Here is a 26,475-nt window from a genome sequence, read left to right as displayed (position 1 = left end):
GTGCCAGCTGACTGTAAAATTAAAATTCCACAAAAATGTAATTATTCATTGGACCTTTGACTCTTGCACTCTATATAAATCTTTAAGGGGTCAAATGGAATATTCTGGAATGCAATCAGCAATGTCTATACACATAAATTAATTATGCCGCTCTTCGTTCTGATATTTAACCTTTATACAGCAAGAACAGTTGAGAAAACTCCAGAATACCAAGTTGATCAGTTATATTCTTTTATGGCTGAGCAAATGTGATCTTGAAATGGACATTATTAATTTTGTGTACCTTTCAGAAAAATTGTTCAAAATTTATTCATTGCCTATAATATGGTCTCTTCTAGACTGGACAACCCGAAAATAGATAGGATGATCACTTCATAGCATACCTCTGTTCAGTCTGCAGGGGTATCTTCAAGTTTCCTGTTGTCTGTTATGTGAATTCTTCATGTCACTCACACTCTGACAGTTCTTTCTTCACCCTCCTACACTGTTCTAGTAAAGACCAACATAAACTCAGGGTATCAGATTTTGTATTCTGACCAGATGCATTACAGCACTGGATAAATACCCTGACAGAACTTCTGAGATGCTTATTGGACATTATTCATTTTCATGACATGAAATGAGTACCATGAAATATCTAATCCAGAGTGGCTTCCTCTACTATCTGGATGGTGAAACAGACAATGCTCATCCTCTCCCTATCTGGTTCCTTCATGTACTGTGACTAAATTGAGAGTCTCTAAACCAGGGGTTCCCAACCATTTTTCTGCCATGGACCAATAACATTAAGCAAGGGGTCCATGGATGAAAGTCTCTGATCTGGTGGCCTAGGACAGAAAAGAAGATCTCTACTGAGCTATTGGTTCTCACACTGTGCAGTAGATTTTAGGCTAGCAAAATTATCTCCCCTGAACCTCAAAGACCTGCCTGCCAACGGGGAATCTCACAAACTATAACGGGCAGTTGGCAAACCAAATGCTAACAGACTTGAGTGGTGGAGGTACTAACTATCTCCTTAGCAGCAGGAGCTAAATAATATTAGTTTGTGGTGAAAGAGGAGGGCCATCGGATCCTCATGCATCAGCCCTTTAAAAAGTTAAATGTGATAAACATAGAACAGTTCTAGAAACAAGAAGCCATGTTTTTGCATAATATCTGTTTTTGATGTTTTGCAGGGGGACTTGCTGCTTTGATGTATACAGACACAGTACAGACATTGGTGATCATCGCTGGAGCGTTTGTGCTAATGGGATACTGTAAGATCATTATTTCTTCTACCTTTCAGATAAAAATGACAAAAAATTTCCTCGCTTCCCTTTAATTAAAGTTTCCCCTTACCAAACTTTAATTATTAGATGGTAAAATATTAAAATATATTGGTGCCCCAAATAACTTGGTTACCACTGTGCATGAACGACTGGATTTTCAAGTGCAAAGGGCAATGCATAATTAAGAAGACAAACCACACGTTGGCCGCATAGCTATCTTCTAATGAGGTGACCTCGTGACAATATCTGGATTTGTAGGCATCAGAGAACATCTGGGTTTTGTGGGGTAGAGCAGGGGTCATGAGAAAATGCAAAGGAAAGGAAGACACGTGCTGTTCACACTAAACCTGATATCTACAGAACTGCTTCTGTTCTGCTGCAGTAGTACATCCTCTTTCATAAACATGTTATGTGTGTGTGCTCTTTTTGATTGTGCCCTGAACAGGCCCAGAATATTGAGCGAGGTAACGGAGAAGACAGCTGCCTCATTCTATATGGTGCAGCAGTGAGTGTCTCATTAATCACATGTTTGCATTGTGATAACGATCAACAAATTCAAGTAGTGTTGATCATTATTAACATATTGTGTATAAGTACTGTAAACAATATGGCTAATCTTAATCTGGAGCAATGAAATCTTTATCTGCTGAATTTCTAACTGAGGTAGTGGGTTATCCTGCAGGTGTCAAGGAGACAGTGAATTCCAACACCTAATCAAATTAATCTGTGCATTTCAAACAAAATTCTGTTTGAATAAACTAATGTTCACTATGTAACTATGATATGTAAGTATTGTATGTACGTAGCCATCTAATAGCATGCTGCTATTAGATCTTGTTAAACTGCTGAGAGCCATGTCTATCCTTGTGGCACTGGATGTGTATTCCAAGCCATCCTCAGTTCTCTCCCGATGGGAAAATGGCTTCAGAGATTTGAAAGGGTAATGACAGGATTTGGAATCAGATGATATAAGAATGAGAACACTCAGTCCTCGTTTATTGTCATTTAGAAATGCATGCATGTGATATCACAGAAAAACAGGACAAACCAAAGACTAACACTGACAGAACCACATAATTATAACATATAGTTACAGCAGTGCAAAGCAATACCATAATTTGATAAAGAACAGACCATGGGCACGGTAAAAAAAAAGTCTCAAAGTCCCAATCGACTCCTGAGTCCCTGATAGCAGGCAGCAAAAGGGAGAAACTCCCTGCCATAAACCTCCAGGCACCGACAACTGCCGATGCATTGGAAGCACCCGACCACAGCCGACACTGAGTCCGTCCGTCTGAAAACTTCGAGCCTCAGACCAGCCCCTCCGATACAGCCTCCTGAGCGCCATCCTCTGCCGAGCGCCTTTGACCTCTCCCCGGCCGCCAAAACAAGCAAAGCCGAGGATTCGGGGCCTTCAGCTCCGGAGATTCCGGACCACACAGTAGCAGCGGCATCTCAGAAGTTTCTCCAGATGTTCCTCCGTACTCTCAAGCATTCCTGTAATACCTTGGTGGTGAAGAGTTATACCACATCCTCTCTCAATGCTAATTATGAAGCAAACGCTGCACTGGCTGCATATTCCATTCTCTGTTAGGAGTATATGTGATATGTGAGGCTTGAGCTGGTTCTGCTCCGTGATGTTTTACTCCACTCTGCTCGGCACTGAGGCAGAGGCTGTGAGACTGCTCCGGCTGTTACGTGCTTTGTGTCTGCAAGCCTCATGGTTATTTGCCCCACTATATGATGAACTGAGACTACAAGCCAATTTGGGTCTATGGACTCAATTTGGTTCAGAATGCTTTAGCTTGCTTTTATTGTTTGCATGATTTGTGTTTGTTTTCCTTTTTCTCTGCGCTTTGGGTGTTGGTCTTTTTTTTAATTGAGTTCTTTAGGGTTTCTTGCTTTCTAAGCAGACGAATTTCAAGGGTGTATAACTTATGCATACTTTGATAATAAATGTACTTTTAATCCTTTGCATATTTTGTAGAGTCAATAGGGATTCATGAAAGGGAGCTCATGTTAGAAAGTTTTTCTAAGCTGTAACTAGCCAATTGTATAAGAAGGAAGCAGTGGATATGGCGTATTTGTACTTCCAGAAAGGCTTTGATAAAGTGCTGCACAAGAAGTTGTTAAACAAAATTGGAGAACATCACATTGGAAGCAATCTACTTGAGTGGTTAAAGGCACTGTTCCCTCCAAGCTGTGTAGGGGTGCAGCAGCGCAGTAACTGAAATGCCCCAACATACATAGTTTATGTTGCCACGCAGCTGGGATTTTCTTTTATATAATCTTCTATTAAAGTACCACACAGTTTTCAGGCTGTGAAAAAAATTTCCAGCTCAGAGCAATGGTTGGACTGCACAGCTGTAAAAAAAAAATTAGAGGGTATGTTGCTTAAAAGAGTACAGAAAGTAGGAATGAAGGAACAACTTCAGGCTGAGAAGCCAGGACTAGTGGGGTGTTGCAGGAAGAGATGCTGGGACTCCATCTCTTCATAATCCATGTCATTGATTTGAATGAGAGGTATTTAGCAGAATGCTGAACTACATTGCCTAAACAGTAGAATATCAGGCAACGTAAAATTAATCAAACTTTAGGATGCTATTGTCACACTGCATCTTAAATTTTCAATTCAGTTCTTATTGCTAAGTAACAAGATTTTTAAAGGCTGGAGCCATGCCCGAAAAGAAATACTAAGGTGATTCTAGAGTCAAAGGTCGAAATTATAACCTTAGAATAAAGAGACTTGGGAATTAGCAACCTATTAAGACTAAAATATACGAGCAGAATTAAGCCATTTAGCCCATTGAGTCAGCTCTGCCATTTGATCATGGCTGATTCATTTTCCACTCAGTCCTAATCTCCTGCCTTCTCCCCATATCCCCTCATGCCCTAGCTAACCAAGAATATTATCAACCCCTGCTTTAAATATACCTAATGACTTAGCCTCCACAGTCATGTGTGGCAACAAATCCCACAGATTCACCACTCTCCAGCTAAAGAAATTCCTCCCTGTCGCCTTTCTAAGTGGGTGTCCCTCTATTCTGAGGCTGTGTCCTTTGATCTTCCACTCCCCCACCAAAGGAAATATCCTCTCCACATGCACTCTATCGAGGCCTTTCAACATCTGATAGGCTTCAGTGAGATTTCCACCCGCCCCCACCTCATTCTTCTGAATTCTAGAGTCATCAAACACTCCTCATATGATACACTTTTCAATCCCAGAAGCATTTTCGTGAACCTCGTTTGAACCCTCTCCAAAGTCAGCTCATCCTTTCTAAGCAGGCACCGGACAAGTAATCTTCCCTCTTTGGAAGTAACGCTTCCCCTCTTTCCAGTCTGGATAAAGGATCTCGACACAAAATGTTGATTATCCATTTTCTTTCATAGATGCTGCCTGACCCCCTGAGTTCCTTCAGTTCGTTGGTGTGCTGTTCCAGTTTTTCAGTTTCCTGTGTCTCTTGACAAGAAATTTTACAGAGAACAAATCATAAGACCACTGAGAGAATAGAAAAAGTAGCAATAAAATATGATTTGTAAATTTAGTGGTAATAATAGACCAAGGGCACAGAAGGAGATCAATGTGAAATAAACTTTTGGTGTATTAGGGATCGAATAAAATTAGGAGGCTTCAGAGGCAAGTCGAGCTGTAGGATCTTTATCGATGAGTTCATTAGACTGGACCAGCTGGCCTTCCTCTCCTGCAATTTTCCCTTTGACGTGCAGATATCTTTTCTGCCTCCCACAGCCTTCCATGAAGTTGGGGGTTATCAGGCATTGGTAACCAGATACAAGGACGCCATACCCATCAGGCACAATTCAACAGATCCATCCCGCTACAACATCTCTGACCAGTGCTACCTTCCCCGGGCGGACTCGTTCAACCTCCTGCGGGACGCAGTCAGTGGTGACTTACCCTGGCCAGGATTAGTCTTTGGCATAACCATCATTGGAGTTTGGTTCTGGTGCAGTGATCAGGTAGGCCGCAGATTGACCAGATCTCAACATATTTGTTGCTTAAAAACAAAATGCTCAGTTAGATTCCAGATGGAGGGAATGATTGCCATTTGTTTCAAAGCTTCATATAACATCAGTGTGTTAAATACATTGTTCTTCCCTAGAATAATGGAATGTGCCATTCTATTATTTACTAGCTCAATGTATTATTAATCTTCAGGTAGTAACTGCTTTGTCTCTATAATATACATCAGATGCATATCCAAGCAATATTTACTTATTGAGATACAGTGGCAGAGTCCGTCCTTCTGGCCCTTAAGCCTCTTTGCCCAGCAATCCCCAATTTAACACAAGCCTAATCACGGGAGAGGGCACGTGGCCAAGTGGTTAAGGCATTGGACTAGCTACCTGAAGGTCGTGAGTTCGAGCCACAGCCGAGGGAACGTGTTGTTTCTTTGAGCAAGGCACTTAATCACACATTGCTCTGCGACGACACTGGTGCCAAGCTGTATGGGTCCTAATGCCCTTCCCTTGGACAACATTGGTGTCATGGAGAGGGGAGACTTGTAGCATGGGCAACTGCTGGTCTTCCATACAAACTTGCCCAGGCCTGTGCCCTGGAGAGTGAAGATTTTCCAGGCGCAGATCCATGGTCTCGCAAGACTAATGGATGCCTTTATAATCATGGGACAATTTACAATTACCAATTAACCTACCAACCGGGACGTCTTTGGACTGTGGGCGGAAACCAGAAGCACACACAATCAGGGGAGCACATACGACCTCCTTACAGATGACGGCAGGAAACAAAGCTGGGTGGCTGGGACTATAAAGCATTGGGCTAACCACTACGCTGCTGTGCTGTCCCAATAATGAGAGATGATCAAATGTGAGCGGGAAAGGGAATCAGAGGATTTGACTGAGGATGTAAACAAATGAATTGACATGAGATAGAGGCCCCAGGTCATATGGGATCATAAACAAATCTGTGCCTTTAGTGATAAGTCAGGATGAGATGGTATCGTATTAATGTACGAAAACAAAGGAGAAAGATGGGTATAATAACTGCTGGACTGGTGAGATATAAACAAGAGAAACAATACATTGCAGATGAGGGTAATTAGAAGTACATTTAAACAGTTTTCTTCACATATTTCTAACAATTATTTTTCTCATATCTGTCTCTTTCAGGTCATTATCCAACGTTGCTTAGCAGCAAAGAACCTGACACAGGTGAAGGCCGGCTGTGTTCTGTGCGGTTACATGAAGTTGCTGCCCATGTATCTGATGGTCTTGCCAGGCATGATCAGTCGAATTCTATATCCAGGTAAGTTTTCTTAATCAAAAGGCTGCCTGTTCCAACCCTGCAGATTTTTGTGAAAACCAAAATATGCTACAGATTATTGGTGAGGTAAGACCTAACACTCCATCCCAAACATCCCAAGCTGTCGCGTAAATATCATTAGTACAAGGTGACTTCATCACCTACAGACTGTACACTTCCAGTCTCAAATTTCTTCATGTGATGTAAGGCTAGCGCCATGTTTCACAACCCTTAAATAGGAGAGGAAACGTTACTGATGGGGTAGAGAGGACATTTTGTGATGATGTACAAGGGTAAATAGCATTGAAAGAGTCCAGATTTCAGTCTGGTGTGTAATGATTTCACCTGACAAATACATCTGAATCATAGGAACAGACAAAGCCCAAGAACCTGAAATGGCATTCCCTTTCATTACCATCAGAGAAGAAAATATTGCTTTTCTTCCCTGCACAGGTGATGCAAAAGGTTTACATGACTTTAAGCCATAGTTGGATTTGCCTAAGGCAATTTCAGGCCTCTGTAATGGGATTACTTATGGTTCTTTTCCCTTGGTTTGAGGTGAGATAATGTGGGAGTGAGAGGATTGCTGGTGATTTTTTTTTTTGCCCTTTTACAGATGGAACACTGTGAGATGAGAGTATTACAAGTTCTCCTCTTTGTTATGTTTTGGTAACTTCAAAGCATCAAACTAATTCAAAGGAGGACACAGGAGTTTAGTTTAAGTGAGGTGCATAGGTATCATGTGGCAGCACGATGACATATGGAATTCATGTATTTATACATATAACCCATAACTAATTATTTAAATGAACAAGAATGCTTAATCAAACAAATATACACAAGGTTATTCAGATATTACTGGAATATTAAACACACAGCACGAGTCCTCTGTCATTGTCGGTAAATCTTACCCACTTCCCACCTTTCACCATCTCTCAGTAATGGTATCAGCCAGTTGACTTTGGGTCTCCCTCAATACTTAAATGATAGTCAGAAGGTGGACAAATCTGATTTCCTTGAGTTCTGTCACAAGTATTATGGTTCCTAGAAACTACCAGGAGAAATAGAAGAATTCATCCTGGACTTGAGCTAATGGCAATGTTGGGAATGAGAGGGCATTAGTCTGCACTATCTCTCTCCTCAGTCCTATTCCGTTGAATAGTGAACCTGACATGAAGGGCCATATAATTGACTTATTGTTTTATGTTAATCAATGGCCATAGGCTTGATCCCTGAGAATCATGAAGATTTTAAACATAGACAAGAACATTGATGTTAATCAGTCATAAAACCATAGTATACATGAGCAGAATTAGGATTTTTGGCCCATTGAGTCTGCTCCGCCATTTCATCATGGCTGATCCAATTTTCCTCTCAGCCCCATTCTCCTGCCTTCTCTCCATAACCTTTCATGCACTGATCAATCAAGAATCTATCAACCTTTGCCTTAAATATACATAAAAACTTGGCCTCCACAGCCACCTGAGGCAAAAAATTCCACGGATTCACCACTCTCTGGCTAAAGAAGTTCCTCATTACGTCATAACCATGGATTCGGCAGCACAGTAGATACGGCAATTGCGCTTGTGAATATGCATGTGTCTGCTAACTATTATTTAATGGTGATAGTATTTAACTCCATACTTGTCGTTGTAGTGCTTGTCGAGACTCGGACAGAGCACAGCAACGCTTCGCTGTCTGTTTGCTTTTGGTCTTCCCTGAGAAATTGGACTGTCGAGTCAACTGACTCTGAAGACTAGCGGTATTTGTTTAATGTTTAGATTTTTCTTTTCAGTCACAGTGTAGGTTTCGTATTCCATTTGAGGGTTTAAGTTAACAGCCCTATTTGGCCTGGCATTTATTGTTTTATTTTCCCTTTAACACTGTTTACATTAAAGTCTGTGAACTATCAACCTGCTCCAGCGTCTCTCACTCTACACGTGGGCCATATTCAAACCTGGTGACAGTAAGCCTCGACTGCACAAAGGTGGACCCAGCAGAGAGGGAGCAGCTGACCTTGGCCGTGAGATTCATTGGTCAGGTAGGAGACAAGCTACAGGCAATGGAATCTGTACTCAGTGAAGTTACGGAGGCAATGAGGCAGGTAACTTTGTGCCGACAAGCCCAGTCTCACTTGGAGGAACAGGTATCGTCCCTAGCCGCAACTATTCAACAGCTCACCACAGACAATCGGACTCGGGTGTCTGGGATTTCTGCACTCACGGCCGCCATCCACGAACTGACTGTGAACAGCCAGCATCAGCTGACAGCCATTAACGTTCTCGCCAACTCAATTCAGCAGTTTCAGGCCACCTCAGTCCCACTTCCAGCATCTCGCAGGTCCTCCGTTTCTGCTGCCCCAAAAATCTCTGCTACTAATACTCCCACTCCTGGACCAGAGCCACTCCCATGACCATACAGGAACCGAGTATTCCACCACCTGGCAGGTATTCTGGTGATCCCGGATGGTTGCAGGAATTTTATTACCCAATGCGAGCTGACATTCCAAGCCCAGCCTGGTCGTTTTGGTGATGATGTGCGAAAATTGGTGTACATGGTCAGTCTTCTTGACAAACCTCACTCAGCCTGTTCAGTGCTTTACGGGAGCAAGGATACCCCGCAGCCCAGTCGTTGCGACATTTCGTGGTGGAGTTAAGGAGGGCTTTTGATCTTCCAGTACGGGGTCAGGAAGCTGCCCACCAACTCTTGGACCTGCGCCAAGGCAGAGGAACGGTGAGAGCCTATGCAGTTAAATTCCATACCTTTGCAGTAGAGATGAGATGGAATGAGAGATCTCTCATCACTGCCTTCCAGCGTGGTCTAAACGCAGGGGTGTGGCATGAGATCGCTGTCCGGGAGGAGCAGGATAGTCTGGGTGACCTGATTAATCTGGCTATTCAAGTTGACGACCGGGAAATGAGTGGTGCAGGGAAAGAATGTTTCAAACTTCCTACGTGCCGCCTGATCACCGTCTTTCCTCGCCCTCTCTACTTCCCTCACATGATCACCATCTTTGCTCGCCCTCTCCCCCTCCCTCACCACCCAGCACCCAGCCCAGTGAGGAGACTAAGCAAGTGGGGCGCATGTGCCTGTCTCAGGAGGAACAAGAGTGGCGCCAGAGAACAGGTTCCTGCCTCTATTGTGGTGATCCGGGACACTTCCGGGTGGCATGTTCCAAGCCTCCAGTAAAAGAGAGTACCCATCAGCAGGGAGGGGAATCCTGGTGGGTCAGTTCTCTCTTCAGTCAGCTTCCTCTAATTCTGTATGCTCGCAGCTTCCTTGTCGTGGAGGTCTCAGACCCATGAACCTAAAGCGTTTATTGACTCTGGTGCAGCCAGAAATTGCGTGGACATGGTGTTTGGTCTCCCCTGGTTATCCCGACATAACCACGGATCGATTGGTCTCTGAAGGTACTCCAAGAGTGGGGGATGGCATGCCTGTCTACCTGTCTGGGTCCAGCTCAACCTCCATCCTATGAACCCCCTCCTCTGTCAGCTAAGGATGTGGGCCTGTCTGGGATTCTGGCTGAATACGTGAATCTCCTTGAGGTTTTCAGTAAAAGAAAGGCCACCACCCTGCCCCCACACCAGCCGTACGACTGTGCCATAGACCTCCTACCTGGCACTAGTCCTTCCCTGGGCTGACTCTTTTCCCTCTCTCGTCCTGAAACGGTGGCCATGGAGGAATACATTAAGGAGGTATTGAGCATGGGGTTTATCCATCCGTCACCCTCGCCAGCAGCAGCGGGCTTCTTTTTTGTGAGCAAAAAGATGGCAAGCTCCATCCCTGTATCGATTATCGGCCCCTGAACAACATCACTGTGAAGAACCGTTACCCTCTTCCCTTGCTGGCATCTGTGTTTGAACATCTCCAGGGAGCAACCATATTTTCCAAAATTGATCTGTGCAATGCTTACAATCTGATTCGCATAAGAGAAGGGGATGAGCGGAAAACGGCTTTCAGCACCTATAATGGCCACTATGAATACCTGGTGATGCCTTTTGGTCTGGCCAATGCCCCTGCTGTATTCCTGGCCTTGGTTAACGATGTGCTCAGGGACATGTTGAACCAGTTTGTGTTTGTGTATTTAGACGACATCCTGATCTATTCCCGCTCTCATCAGGAGCACGTCCAGCATGTCCGGAGAGTACTCGGATGCCTTCTTAAATATGACCTGTACGCCAAGCCTGAAAAATATGAATTCCCATAAAGACCAGGCGTCATTTTTGGGATATATACTTATCCCATACAGTGTTCAAATGGATCCTATTAAAGTTTAGACAGTTGCAGAGTAGCCCAAACCATCTACAGTCAAACAGGTATGGCGCTTCATGGGGCTTGCAAATTTTTATCGCCGCTTCATCCAGAATTTCGGCTCTATCGTGGCTCCAATTAATGCACTCACCAAGAAGATCTCGGCAGAATTCCATTGGACGGACGATGCCGACCAAGCACTTTCAGAGCTAAAGCAACGTTTCACCACTGCCCCACTGCTGCAACACCCAGACCCATCTCAGCCATTCATTGTCGAGGTGGATGCATCCGATGTAGACATTGGAGCTGTCCTCTCTCAGCGCTCGTCTGTGGGTTGCCGGCTGCACCCTTGTGCCTTTCTTTCCCGTCACTTGACTCCAGCCGAGAGGAATTATGATGTTGGGAACTGGGAGCTTCTGGCTGTCAAGGAGACCCTGGAAGAATGGTGATACTGGCTAGAGGGGGCAGAGCATCCATGCTTGGTCTGGACAGATCACAAAAATCTCTCCTGTATTCAAGATGCTAAGAGACTCAACTCTCATCCAGCCCTGTGGGCTCTCTTCTTTGCACGGTTCAATTTCATCCTCACTTATCGTCCCGGCAGCAAGAATACAAAGGCCGATGCTCTCCCCCGGCGATTCGATGGATCTGCGGACAATGCCAACCCAGAGCCCATACTTCCTCACTCATGTATCGCTGCCCCAGTGATCTGGGAAATAGAGGCAGAGGTGAGGGCCGCCCAACAATCAGATCCAGGTCCAGATGGGGCACCTCCCAACTGGCTGTTTGTCCCTGCTGCAGTGCATTCCAAACTGTTGGAATGGGGTCACTCCTCCCGTCTGGCTGGACATCCGGGAATTCAACGGACTGCGCCTAGAGAGGGGGGCCCTGTCACTACCAGGGGTTCGGCAGCGCAGTAGATACGGCAATTGCGCTTGTGAATATGCAAGTGTCAGCTAATTATTATTTAATCGTGATAGTATTTAACTCCACACTTGTCATCGTAGTGCTCGTCGAGACTTGGACAGAGCACAGCAATGCTTTGCTGCCTGTTTGCTTTTGGTCCTCCCTGAGAATTGGACTTTTGAGTCAACTGACTCTGAAGACTCGCGGTATTCGTTTAATGTTTAGATTTTCTTTTCAGCCACTATGTAGGCTTCATTTTCCATTTGAGAGTTTTAGTTAACATCCCTATTTGGTCTAGCGTTTATTGTTTTATTTTCCCTTTAACACTGTTTGCATTAAACTATCGACCTGCTTCAGTGTCTCTCACTCCGCACTTGGGCCATATCCAAACCCGGTAACATGTTATCTCTGTTCTAAAAGGGCACCCCCTCTGTTATGAAGCTGTGTCCTCTTGTCTTAGACTCTCCCATCACAGGAAGCATTCTCTCCACATCCACTCTATCAAGGCCTTTCACCATTGGATAGGTTTCAATGAGATCACCCCTCATTTTTTTGAATTCCAGCAAATACAGGCCCAGAGCCATCAAATGCTCTTCATATGACAAGCCATTCAATCCTGGAATCATTTTTGTGAACCTCCTTTGAACCCACTCCAGTTTCAGCACATCATTTCGAAGATAAAGGGCCCAAAACTGCTCACAATACTCAAAGTGAGGCCTCATCAGTGCTTTATAAAGACTCAACATTACATCCTTGCTTTTATATTGTGTGCTTATTATTCAATGTCTAATCACTCATGTAGTTTATTAAGAAAGTATGTTTATTAAGTGGAATTAGAGGTATTTTTGAATTAAATATCCTATCAATGGGTGTTCACAGTAAACCATTAAGCTGACTCTAAATAATAAAAAGAATCCTCACCTGGAGGATTGTGAATTTTCAAAATTCTCTACCCAAGTGTCCTGTTGAGGCCCCATCACTAAAGATAGAAATGGTTAGATGTTTAGATGCTGTGGAAAGCATGGGATATGGGGACTAGTGTAGGAAAATGGTAAAAGATTAGCTGTGATGTTATTGAATGCAGAACTGACCGAAGGATCTAAATGTCTTCCTGCTTCTGTTTATGTTCTTGCTCTTCTATTGGAAGCAGGCTTCCTGGCAGAACAGCTAATCCCCATCAGCTGCAGTAGGTTTGATCATCAGAGTCCACAATCTGAGTTCTCATCAGAAGAACCAATCAGAGTTTGATGATGCAGTTGGTGGGATATAGCAACTAAAGATCCATTCACTGATCTTGACCACACTTGGGGGATCACTGAACTTGTCGCAGCGTCATAGCCAATTGGACTCTGGATATCTTACCTCCTCTGCAGCTCTGCAGAAACAGGACCCCTTTCCTCCTCCCTACCTTCTACAGTAAGGCCTCCAGTGAAGTGAAACCAGCTCCCTTCCCCTGTTATTTCATTCTTGAATGTCAATCTGATCAGTTTCACTTCAGGGACTCCTGCCAGCAGCTGCTTAATTCATAATGTAACCGCATGCCTCCCCGCCAAGAGATAAAAGCCAACATTAAATAGTGCTACACACACGCAAAATGCTGGAGGAACTCAGCAGGCCAGGCAGCCTCTATGGAAAAGAGTAAACAGTTGCTGTTTCGGGCCGTAACCCTTCGAGTACTCTTTTCCATAGACGCTGCCTGGCCTGCTGAGCTCCTCCAGCATTTTGTGTGTGTTGCTTTGGATTTCCAGCATCTGCTGGTTTTCTCTTGTTTGTGATTAAACAGTGTTAGTTAGCTGTAACTGGTGCTATGACTCACTAAAACTGGCCTTCTACCAAGGAATTAAGGCAATGAGTGGTGGAAATAGCATTGGCAACACTGTGAAATTGTAAAATGAGCCAGCAGCAGCAGTGTGTTGTATCCTGACAGCAAAGTAATGGATGTATCTAACATGTGTTTTCGAAACACGAGACACTGGATATTTAGGAACTGGGCCCTCTTCAAATGCTTCATGAGTGTAAGATCTAATGCTACAATGAATGAAAAGTGAGATGCATACCATTGCATTTACGTTGTCTGTAAAATGAGTGGAAGGGAATTGAATAATTGGTCAGTAAAATGGGTGATGGGAAATATTGTCAGTATTGTGGATGGAGAATGGATGAATTGGTTGGTTAATGGTGTGGCTAGAAGGGAAGAGGGGAACTGGTGAGTAAGATGGCAGGGCAGGAGGTGGGTATCTCAAAGCTGAGGATGGTCATGCAGTAACGGGCAGAAATGGGAGTAATTGCTCAGAGTACTCAATCTGACCTATGACTGTTTCTGTGACAAAAAGTTTTAATCTCTCTAACGTATTGAGCAACATTTGGGATAATATTAAGTGGCATCCATTACAAGAGATTAATTTGGGACATTCTTGGAAAACCGAGGCAATTCATTTTGGTGGGTTACTCTTTGTCCCTTAGATGACATCGCCTGTGTTGTGCCAGAGGAGTGTGAGCGCGTCTGTGGTACCCCAGTTGGCTGCTCGAATATTGCTTACCCAAAGCTGGTGGTGTCCCTCATGCCCAATGGTAAACAATTGGTTTCACTGTAAACTCAGCTACAAATAGCTCGTCTTTATGTGCTTCCCTGCTCTGAATCCTGTCTATGTTCAACTTATTCTTTTCACTAATTTCTCTAGCTGTTACTGCTCTCTTAGCTGTGCATGACTCCTCGGGTACCGGCCACCCTCTGGTATTATATCTGTATCGTGTGTGAGATGAATTCATCCACTGTAGACGAATTTCTCTCACAATGGACCCTGATTCCACCTCAGACAATGGCAACACCCACAGTATGTTCCCACAGGGGTCTGTGGACAATGATCAAGAGCAAAGTTCCATCACTTTCCTACCACAGGTTTGTTGGAGGCAAACTGCACCCTCGAGTGAGGTGGTTAACTCTGCCGCTTGATACATGGCTCAGCGGTGAACGAGTGTGCTCACCTTTACATCTTAATTCAGCGTCTTCCTTCAGTCCTCCCCTCCCATAATACGGTATCAAAATTGAAAGCAATACAAACAATGTGCTGGAGGAGCTCAGCAGGTCAGGCAGCATCTGTGGATGGGAATGTTCTGACCCAAGACCCTTCCTCATGGAAAGGAAGAGGAAAGAAGTCAGAGTAAGAAGATGGGTGGAGGGGAGGAAGAAGTACAAGGTGATAGGTGAATCTGGGAGAGTGGGAGGGGTGAAGTCAAGAGCTGGGAAGTTGATTGCTGGAAGAAATAAAGGGCTGGAGAAGAAGGGAATCTGATAGGAGATTACAGAAGAGCATGGAAGACAGGAAGGAGGGGGAGCACCCGAGGGAGGTGGTGGGCAGTTAAGAAGAGAAAGTGCGAGAGGGAAACAAGAATGGGAAATGGTGAATTGGGGTGGGGGGGGTAAACACTGGAAGTTTGAGAAATCAATATTCACACCATCAGGTTGGAGGCTACCCAGATGGAATATAAGCTGTTCCTCCTCCAACCTGATGTGGCCTTACTGTGGCAGTAGAGGAGGACATGGGTTGACATGTCGGAATGGGAATGGGAAGTAGAATTGAAATGAGTGGCCACCAGGAAATCACGCTTTTGGAAAAAAATTAAACTTGGTGTTATCATTTTCGTATTTCTTAATTTCCACAATCTTCACTGATAACATTTTCATTTTCGTTGCTGAGTCTTGCCTTTAATCTTGATCAGAGAGCTATTGTTACTGGCGTTTCATCATCTCCGTGGGTCAACCCTGCATAAGTTGCTCAGGTTAGTGTCCTAGGTTAAATTACCATGGTCATCTGAAAGCGGGAACATTTGCTGAGAACTACAGTATTCAATCCAGTTGCAACTCCTGAAGCAAAGAAGCTACTCGTTTTCATATATAGTGAGACCCCAACAACCTTCAGGTACCAGATAATGAAGGGTAAGTAACATTTGCACCATAATGCCAGAAGGTGCCCCAGTATGAGTATAGGCACCCAACTTGGTTTGTCTTTGGGGCTGCTCCCTCAGTTTCCTCAGATATTAGTGAAGAGGTCTTGGGTGATGTTACTTAACTGGGCATGCCTTCTTTCTTCCCAGAGAAGTAGGTAGCCTTAATTCAGAAGTGAAAGTAAGCAGGTATGGACGACGCTGTGAAAGTAGCCAAAGCAATGCAAATAGGTTAAATCAACAATGTTAGTGGTAGAACTCTACCAATATAAAATATTAATTAATTTTACCCTGCTTTGAATCTTCCTATGTCTATTGAAAGCAATGCCATAGAACTGAACGGCATGCCAAATCATTTCAATGGACATTGCTGTGATGGACCTGAGTCAAACACAGGCCAGACTAGTTAACAAAAGTAAAGTTCCTTCTAGAAGGATTATTAAACCAAAAATAGACTTTTACAACAATCCAGAAACTTCATGAATCTAATTCCCAGATTTCTATTCCAGTATATTTCATTCACCGATTTAAAGCGCCTAGTTACACAGATGGCATTTGTACTTCAAAGTTCAAAATTTATTATCAAAGTACGTACATGTCAGCATATACAACCGTGAGATTTATTTTCTTGTAGGTATACTCAATAAATCTATAATAGAGTAATAACTATAATGGAACATAGAACATACAGCACAGTACAGGCCCTTTGGCCCATAATTTTGTGCCGACCCTTGAACCCTGCCTCCCATATAACCCCTCCACCTTAAATTCCTCCATATACCTGTCTAGTAGTCTATTAAACTTCACTAGTGTATCTGCCTCCACCACTGACTCAGGCAGTGCATTCCATGCACCAACCACTCTCTGAGTGAAAAACCTTCCTCTGATATCCCCCTTGAACAACCCACCCCTTAAAGCCATGTCCTTTTGTATTGAGCAGTGATGCCCTGGGGAAGAGGCGCTGGCTATCCACTCTAACTATTCCTCTTAATATCTCGTATAATAGAATAAATAAATAAGCAAACAAATGTATAAGAATCAATGTAAGATCACACCGACTTCAACCAATGTGCAAAAGACAACAAACTGTGCAAATACAAAAAGAAAGAAATAATGATAAATATGCAATAAGTATCCCGAACATGAAATGAAGTACGCCTGAAAGTGAGTCTAAAGGTTATGGGAACATTTCACTGATGGGGCGAGTGAAGTTGAGTGAAGTTATCTCCTTTTGTTCAAAAGCCCGATGGTTGAGGTGTAATAACAGTTCCTGAACCTGATGGTGTGAGTCCTGAGGCTCCTGTACCTTCTTCCTGATGGCAGCAGCAAGAAGAGAGCATGACCTGGGTGGTGGGGGTTCCCGATGATGGATGCTGCTTTCCTGCGGCAATGTTTGTGTCTGACTCTGCAGACCGGGTGTTTGGATTGTTAGTTTAATAACATAACCACTATGTAGATACTCTCAAGCAGTCTTTGCAATGCCCTACTGCTCCCATTTTGTCTATACTTTACACTTTCTCCATTATGTCCTTTCTACCTGTACCCAGTTTTCTGCTGTATTTCCTCCATACTCACCAGCTCCTCACTGTAAACACAAAATACTCTGCAGATGCTGGGGTCAAAGCAACACTCACAACACGCTGGAGGAACTCAGCAGGTCAGGCAGCATCTGTGGAAATGATTCCTTCCTCACCTTTCCTGCCTATCCCCTCCCTGCTTCCCCTCCCCCACTCCTTTATCTTTCCCCTTACTGGTTTTTCACCTGGAACCTACCAACCGTCTCCTTCCCACCCTCCCCCCACCTTCTTTATAGGGCCTCTGCCCCTTCCCTCTTCAGTCCTGACGAAGGGTTCCGGCCCGAAACGTTGACTCATCGTTTCCACGGATGCTGCCCGACCTGCTGAGTTCCTCCAGCATGTTGTGGTAGTTCCTCACTGTGTTGCCTCTGTGTACAATAGCAGTCCTCAGCCTGTCTCCAAATGAATGATTGGTTTAAACCTGCTTTCTGTCTCTCTGCAGGACTACGTGGCTTGATGCTCGCAGTGATGTTGGCAGCCCTTATGAGCTCACTTGCATCCATCTTCAACAGCAGCAGCACCCTCTTCACCATGGACATCTGGGCCCGGATCCGGAAGGATGCCAGCAACAAGGAGCTGATGATTGTTGGCAGGTGAATAGCCACTCACCAAACCGAAGAAATATTTCACAAGAGAATTATAGACAAATGAAACCATTTGGCTCATCATATCTCATCAATACTGAAGATCTTAACCCCAGCTACATTATAATTGCTAGTTAAATGATTCCAGGAATTTTAGTTCACTACACTTCTGAATGAATATCCCATGTTTCTCACTGAAGGGTTGAGTACATATTTTTCTCATCTTTCTAGTTTCATATTGTACTTTTGGCAGTGTGCCATCAAAATCATAAGGTTATATGCAGCAAACAACAGGAATTCTGCAGATGCTGGAAGTTCAAGCAACACACATCAAAGTTGCTGGTGAACGCAGCAGGCCAGGCAGCATCTCTAGGAAGAGGTACAGTCGACGTTTCAGGCCGAGACCCTTCGTCAGGACTAACTGAAGGAAGAGTTAGTAAGAGATTTGAAAGTGGGAGGGGGAGGGGGAGATCCAAAATGATAGGAGAAGACAGGAGGGGGAGGGATGGAGCCAAGAGCTGGACAGGTAATTGGCAAAGGGGATATGAGAGGATCTGCTGCGTTCACCAGCAACTTTGAGGTTATATACAGCACTTTCTTTCTGCTTTATCTTCTCCTCAAATGAAAGGAATCTGAAAAGCACAAATACTTTGGTTATAGCCTAAATTAACCTTCACGTAAACAGATACAAATGACAATTTTCCTTATTCTCTTACTCAGGGTCTGGATTCTCTGCATTGTCACGATCAGCATTGCTTGGATACCTGTGGTACAGGCAGCACAAAGCGGACAACTCTTCGACTATATCCAGGCTACCACCAGTTATTTAGCACCACCCATTGGCGCAGTTGTCTTGCTGGGTGTCTTTGTGAAGAGGGTCAATGAGCCAGTAAGCAGCCACTCTGACACAAGTTAACTGATGGAATGAGCTATGCTATTCATCTCTAGGACTTTTCTCCCCCATTGTCATTTCCAAAAAACACAGGTTAGGTACTGTATGAAGCACCTGCTGCACTTCCCATTGAGACACACATAAGGCAGTAATGGGTTGGACATACTGAATATCAGAAGGGTTCAACATCTGAAGGGAAATGTGATCTAATTTGAGCGTAAGCAAAATATCCAGATTTGCACTCAGATTACATTGGTCACTGACAGATAAGCCAGCATTGAAAGAGGTCATATTTTTGTGAAGGGTTAATAAAGACTGATGTCCAAAAGTTTTGCCCTTTTACCACAGAATTGTAACTGTTTGAAGCAAGTATGAAAGAAGAATAAGTTACCTGTATGTTATTTATAGTTTCAGGCAGGGAAATCGTTTTCTCCCCTTCCTTCAATTAGGGAGCCAAAAGTTTAAATTGCCGCAGATGTTTTCATAATATGCCCATGTATCGAAGGTACAAATTGAGCAGAGGTAAGGGGAAATTAAAGCAAGAGCCAGAATAAATGTAGAACAAAGGAGCAGAAAACAAATCTGGGAGGTACTCAAGCAACACACACAAAATGCTGGAGGAACTCAGCAGGCCAAACAGCATCTATGGAAAAGAGTACAGTTGACGCTTTGGGCCGAGACCCTTCAGCAGGCCTTACCTCCTTGCCTGTTCATCACCTCCCTCTGGGAGATACTCTTTCAGTGAGAATGCCAGACAATTTAATTCACTCTTGAATGCGACCATTCTTCCAACCACTTTGTGATAGGTTACTGTCACCATGCAATTTCCTCATTCCCAGTATCTGCTCCTCCTAAATGACTGGCTTTTGAATGAATGAGTGAAACAGTGTCTGACAATACAAGCAGTCGTCAGACAGCTGATGAACCAGGTTCTTCATTTTGTCCCCCCGTTTGGTTGTGATTCATATGCAGGAGAAATGGAACCAAGGTTCAATTTGTTTCCTGGTTAACTCACCTTGCATTTCCTCAATTTATGTTAATTTCCTAAGTTAATGTTCTTCCTAGATTCCTGCAGAACAAGGGACAGGAATCACAATCCTCCATGTTGCTTAAGTCATTGTCTTGACTTAGTCGTGAGGGTATCCAAACATTACCCAATTTTGATTCACTTACGATGCTAGTTGACCAGTCTGCTAGTAACATTAATTTTGCTTACAACATACCCAATTTTAAAGAATCCTCATACAATTATTCTCTCTGATAGTTATCCTGCGAATGCAGTGACCATTTCTTCAGTTCCTTCACTGCAGTGTATTATGGGACTTTCCTTTCCCTGGGACTTTCCTTTCCCAGGGACTTGATTCAAATTTAGTAATCATGATGAAATGGCTGTATTTCCATGCACTTCAATATTACATTCCTCCTAAAATGGATTTTAAAAAACCCTAAGAGGTAATACTATATCATGATTAGCATGCTCTAACAATCAGTCCCATGTACATGGATGATGCAATGCAAGTTGTATCCAAAAATGCTTCCTGCTATTGGTTTAAAAGATATTAAATTTAACGGTAATTGCTAGAGATTGGCATATTTGATGCTGCTTGTGATTAGGTTTTTGTCCTTTACCCTGCAGGGTGCCTTCTGGGGTTTGATCGGAGGTCTGGCCATGGGACTCTGTCGTATGATAGCTGAGTTTGTCTATGGCACAGGCAGCTGCATCTTCCCCTCCTCCTGCCCATTTGTTTTCTGTGGAATCCACTACCTCTATTTTGCCATCATTCTGTTCACCTGTACATGTATCCTGGTCCTCGTTATCTCCTTCCGCACTCCAAAGATCGAAGAGAAGCATGTAAGTTTTGGATGACCGATCGTTGGCTATCAGTCTATAATAAGGAAAGGCTAGGAATCAGGGGCATAGTATATATCCTTTTCCTCGTGTACTTTCCACTTCTATTTTTATGATTTTATTGCTGGACCTTGAATAGGGTTCTGTTTTTTTTTAGATTTTTTAGATTAGATTATGAGGACACGCAGTCCTCTTTTATTGTCATTTAGTAATGCATGCATTAAGAAATTATACAATATTCCTCCGGTGTGATATCACAGAAACACAGGACAGACCAAGGCTGAAAAACTGACAAAAACCACATAATTATAACATATAGTTACAATGGTGCAAAAATACCATAACTTGATGAAGAACAGGCCATGGCACAGTAAAAACGTTCAACGTCTCTCGAAAGTCCCACATCTCACGCAGACGGGAGAATGAAGAAAACTCTCTCTGCCATGCCCGACCACAGTCCGACTCTGAGTCGTCCGAAACTTCGAGCTCTGATCAGCCCTCCGACACCGAGTACCAAGCACCATCTCTGTCAAACGCTTCGACCTCAGCCTCGGTAGCCAGCAGCAGGCAAAGGTGGGGATTTTGGGGCCTTCCCTCCGGAGATTCTCAAACACACAGTAGCAGCGGCAGCAAACCGGGCATTTCAGAAATTTCTCCAGATGTTCCTCTGTGCTTCTCACGTCTGTCTCCATCAAATCAGAATTGTCCACGGCCCCTATTTAACAAATACAATATCGTTTCACCGGAGAGCTGCGCGCGCTGCATCGTGCCACCATCTTCTCCTCCCGCCTCCACCTCTCCTCGCGGTTTTTTATTCTACCTTGTTAACTCTTCTCTAACCCTCACATTCCTCAATATTTCAGCAGCTTGATTCATTAGGACTTTGGATGCTCAGTTTTTTCAGTCTTGAAAGCATGTAACAAACGGAGCACATATGACACATAGTGATGGCAGAGGATTCATTTTGACATTGAATGCCTGTGACTAGTGATGTTTCACAGGGATCAGTACTGGCACCCTTTATATGTCAGATACCTTTGTGTGATTTGTGTACAAAGACATCCAAAGCCTTCTGAGTATCAGCATTTCCCACTCTCGTCACTTTTCAAATAAATGCTGCAATTTTTCCTTGTTTTTTTTTCTTACAAAGTAGATACTTTTACAGATCGCGCAGTTGTACTCTGTCACTTGCCTACCATCTCAATCAGTCTATATCCTTTTAGGCCCTCTCTGTTCCCTCCTCAAAGCTATCTTTCCACCGAGCTTTCCACTATCAGGTAACATGAATACAGCGCCACATCGCAGAAACAGGTCATTTGCTCCACCAGGACAATGATGACCATCTAGTGTACAACTAACCGACTCCCTATTTTCTTCCCTCTGCATTCCCATCAGATGCACCACAATTCTACAACACACCTTCATACCACAGACAATTTACAGGGTCCAACTAATTTACTAATCCATGACCTTACAAGTAGAGCACCCAGCGGAAACTGAAGAGATCTCAGAGAGAACATGCAAACTCAACACGAGCAGCACTGGATGTCCGGATTGGAGTCAGGTTGATGGAACTGTGAGGCGATGGCTCTACTAGCTGTGCCCCTGTACCACCCTAATATATTACATATCATTCCCTCATTTAAGCTACTGATGGAGACTGTAACTATCAATCTCCTTCAAACCTGCCAACTAGATTATAATTCATTTATTATTAATTTCTGGATTCCATCTGTCAACCAGTTCTCAATCCACACCAGTATCCCATGAGTCCTAACTAGGTGCATGGCACCTCATCAAAAATCTTTTGTGCATTCACTACACTACAATGGCTGATCTGTGTTTGCCCTCAGTTTAAAAATCTCTCTATAAAATGCACTGATAAAAGAAAGAGAATAGGGTGGGAGAGAAAATGGAGATTAATGAGGGAGAGGAGAGGGAGAATGAAATGGAGAGAGAGGAGAGGCAGATGGAGATGCCCACAGGGGAGGAGGTAGAGGAGACAGATTGATAGCAGCAGAAGGCAGAGGCGAGAGGCACAGAAATGGCATCAGAACAAGAAAAAAAATGGGAGCAGATCATCCTCTTTCCCTAAGAGATCATGCTGTTGATGGACAGAGAGAGCTTACATAGAGGAGCTGGAAAAGATATTGACTAGCAAAAATGTAGCTTCAAGAAGCTTCACAGAGAAAAACCGCAAAGCTCAGAAGCACCATGGAGAAATCCAGCTAAAGACATAATGAAAGGAAGGTATTTTTGATGTGTAACAGATGCTAGATGAAGAAAAGCAATGGATGTCATACAAATAGACTTTCAGAAAGCCATTGATGCTGTATTGTATAGAAGATTTTTGGAGAAAGTTAAGTGGTATAGAATTAAAGTATGATGATAAATAAGATTAAAAGCTTGCTGGTAGGGAGGGAACAGATGGCAGGATTTAAATATTAAGTGATTGGAAATATTACCTTCTGCTCTGGGACCACTTTGGCCGACTGTGTACGTTAATAATTTGAATATAAAACAAGGGAAAGTGATGTCCAAGTTTGCAGATAATACCAAAACAGGCAGAGTAAATAATTAAGCTTTGAATTGAAAGCTGAGTGAGGCTTACAAGATATCTAAAGCAGATTCTGAGAATATTAAGGATATACAAAGAAGACAAGAAATAATGAAAGTGCATAAAATTTGAATTGGATCAGAGTTGGTTTCTCTATTAGAGTCACAGATGCAGGTTTAACTAATTGTGGTTACTTGGGTCTCCAGCTTCATCGTGTGGTATACAGCCTCCGTTACAGCCAGGCTGAAAGGGTTGACTTGGACGTTACGGAAAAGCCAAAGACAAATATGAAAACTCAAGTAGACGTAGAAAACGGCATTGCTGACATGCACCCAGAGACAACAGGTACTGAGGATGGAGGTTAAAAGCTGAAAATTCATGAAAAAATATTTGAGGATAAAAATTTTTTAAATCCAAAGATGCTTTAAATATACATAAAGAGCAAGGTGATAATGAAGGAAAGAAAAAAGCTGATTATGAACCAACAAGGTAACCTGCTTAAGAATCTTAACAGATATTTTGCAATTGTCTTTACTTAAGGTTGGGAGGTGGGGTTGGAGGAGTGATGCTGCTGTAGCAGTTTACATGAACAAGTATAGCATATTCTATGAGATAAATATTGTAACAGCAGAGTTATTAATTTATTGATAAACAGCGTGGTACAGGCCCTTCTGGGCCAGCAATCCCCCAATTAGCCTAATCACGGGACAAGTAACCTACCAATCAGTACTTCTTTGCACTGCAGGAGAAAATCCATGTGGTCCTGGGGAGGACACACAAACTCCTTACAGGCAGTGGTGGGAATTGAACCCCGGTCACCTGTACTGTAAAGCATTGTGCTAACCAGTACACCACCATGCTGCCTAGAAGATTAGCATCTAGGTAAATTGTCAGACCCATGCAAATTATATTCCAGGGTGTTAAAAGAAGCAATGGACAAAATAGGAAAGGCTCTGACCATTATGTTTTTAACTCCAGAAACTAACTGAAAGAAAAAACACAGGAGTCAGGATCTTGTCTACTTGGTTTTCCTTACCTTTTTTTTAGTGAGGCACTCACATATGACATGGTGGCATAATAACGTATGCCATTCACGTACTTTTTATGTATAACCCATGATGAATTGTGTAAACAAAAAAAGAATGATTAATCAAACAAATCTATTTGCAATATTACTCATGATGCTGAGATATGTCCTAGGATGTGCAGGGACACATCATCACTGATGTAATCTGGGGTCATCAGGAGTTTTGGGTCTTCCTACATCAGACGCTCTCACCCAGGCACCCAGCTAGGGTTGATCAGGCCCCGGCTTGTGTCCCAGCAGCATTGATCCACAGGTCATACCTCTTGATCCATAGTCACCTGGAGGCTCACTTAGCAGCCTCTGTGATGGTCCTGAAGGCTCTTTTCTTTGCAGACTCCATAATGCCAAGGAGCGAGTAGGTTCTGCACAACAAGTAGCCAGCTAAACCTCTGCAGGCTCACATCAAATATTACTGAAATATTAAAAACACTTCATTGACCACTGTCTGTTGATGCCAAAGGACTAGAGGACTGATAACACTGTCAAGTTTGTTGGCAGTGCAGTTCCATGGGACTCAGTACTTAGTTGCTTAATAATGGTATATATGTTAATGATATCGCTCTAAATGAAGAAGTTTCCAAGGACATAAGGTTAGTAACCTGGTAAGCCGTTAAGTCTCTGTTAAGATATGAATGATCTGGTCAGGAGAAAATCCTTACAAGAGGAGATTGAGTCAATGCTCCCTTGGAGGGACAAGCAAATGGACAATAATAAATGGCAGGATATTGAGCGGTGTGTGAGTGATTATATTGGGTACGTGCAAATGACATCTGATGTTTGGGACTGATGAACGAACTGCGTAGATGAAAAGGTATTCAGTAGTGTGGATGTAACTTCAACAACCTCAGGGCTTGAACATAAGCAGCCCTACCTGAATAAGCCCAATTGTTCTAAAGTTAAGTGTGCATGGTAGATCATATGAGTATGATGCCCATGCTCTAACTTTGGTTTCAGGAGGGGCGATGGGAAAGAGTTCAGTCTTCTACATTTCAACAATTCATTTTTTATATGTTTCAGTTGCAGAGCCAAAGAAGAAAAGGAACATATTTATTGTATGTTGTGCTTGGTTCTGTGGCATCAGTTCTGAGCCGGTGCCAGAACCAACAGAAGAGGAAAAGGCAGAGGCTATGAAGGAATTGACAGACATAAGTGAGAATACCACCTGGAATACTGTGGTTAATATAAATGTCATTATCATGATGTGTATTGCAATCTTTCTGTGGGGCTTCTATGCTTAATAAAACATAACTTTAAAATGGATTTTACTGTTGCTGGGTGGGTTTACACACACTTTTTCTTTCAACAGGGTATCCACCTCATTAGATTTTGGGAGAGATGTTTGGATAGTGCCTTCAGTCTGCACTTTCAAAAGATGTTAAGCCTATGCTTTCAACTTATGGCCAACCTAGAAAACTAGAAGGTTTTAGTAGACTCATCGGAAATCTCAAAAAGGATGCCATTCAGGGACATCCCCAGTAGATCGTTAAGCCATTGAACATGCTTTTTTGATCAACAGTTACCAAGTAAATTTATTATCAAGGTACATATGACACCAAATACAACCCTAAGATAAGTTTTCTTGCAGGCATACTCAGTAACTCCAAGAGCCATAATAGAATCAATGAAATATTGCACCCACCTGGGCAGACAAGCAACAAATGAGCAAAAGGCACAAACAGCGCAAATACAAAATAAAATAAATAAATAAATAAATAAATAATATTGAGAATATGAGATGGAGTCCTTGAAAGCGAGTCCATAGGTTCAAAGGTTCAATTTAATGTCAGAAATGTATACAATATACATCCTGAAATGCTTTTTCTTCGCAAACATCCACAAAAACAGAGGAGTGCCCCAAAGAATGAACGACAGTCAAATGTTAGAACCCCAATTGTACCCCCCAGTTCCCCTCACTGCTGTGCGTAAGCGGCAGCGAGCAACAATCCCCCCTCCCCCCCACCCGCAAAAAAACACATCAGCACCCGCTACCGAGCACTCAAGTGTGCGCAAAGCAATAGCAAAGACACAGACTTGCAGTTACCCCAGAGACTTCGTGTTTCACCCAGTATACGACATACTCTCTCTCTCCCTAATAAGGGAGAAGGAGATGTCTCCGTTTTACCAGCGAGCAGGGAGACATAACAAACAACTTGCTGGTTTACGATGTTATAAGTCCATTATGTTGCTTTTCTCAAGCTCTGTGTCTGAAGATCTCAAAGACCTCAGATCTCCGGGCACACAGCTGTATATACTTCAGCTCCCCCAGTGACACACA

The 26,475-nt window shown here is 43.2% G+C and overlaps 1 protein-coding gene across 2 annotated transcripts in view; it reads left to right on the top strand.

Moving 5' to 3' along the window:
* The window catches only part of slc5a2 (solute carrier family 5 member 2), a 47,233-nt gene extending 21,782 nt beyond the window's left edge, over positions 1 to 25,451 (top strand). Inside the window, exons 7-15 of one of the 2 annotated variants that reach the window (XM_063031566.1) lie at positions 1,176 to 1,256; positions 5,017 to 5,246; positions 6,417 to 6,552; positions 14,173 to 14,280; positions 17,674 to 17,824; positions 18,536 to 18,704; positions 20,344 to 20,559; positions 23,320 to 23,458; positions 25,218 to 25,451. In XM_063031566.1, coding sequence (XP_062887636.1) covers positions 1,176 to 1,256; positions 5,017 to 5,246; positions 6,417 to 6,552; positions 14,173 to 14,280; positions 17,674 to 17,824; positions 18,536 to 18,704; positions 20,344 to 20,559; positions 23,320 to 23,458; positions 25,218 to 25,438 — 1,451 coding nt within the window. In that variant the 3' untranslated portion in view covers positions 25,439 to 25,451. The remainder of the gene's footprint in view (positions 1 to 1,175; positions 1,257 to 5,016; positions 5,247 to 6,416; positions 6,553 to 14,172; positions 14,281 to 17,673; positions 17,825 to 18,535; positions 18,705 to 20,343; positions 20,560 to 23,319; positions 23,459 to 25,217) is intronic. The other variant, XM_063031567.1, reaches the window with a different exon arrangement.
* Positions 25,452 to 26,475: the final 1,024 nt, after the last annotated feature.

The sequence above is a fragment of the Mobula hypostoma genome, chromosome 23 (assembly GCF_963921235.1).
Source record: "Mobula hypostoma chromosome 23, sMobHyp1.1, whole genome shotgun sequence".
Taxonomy (NCBI): domain Eukaryota; kingdom Metazoa; phylum Chordata; class Chondrichthyes; order Myliobatiformes; family Myliobatidae; genus Mobula; species Mobula hypostoma.
The sequence above is the reverse complement of the archived record's forward strand: the minus strand, read 5'-3'. Positions and strand labels throughout refer to the sequence as shown.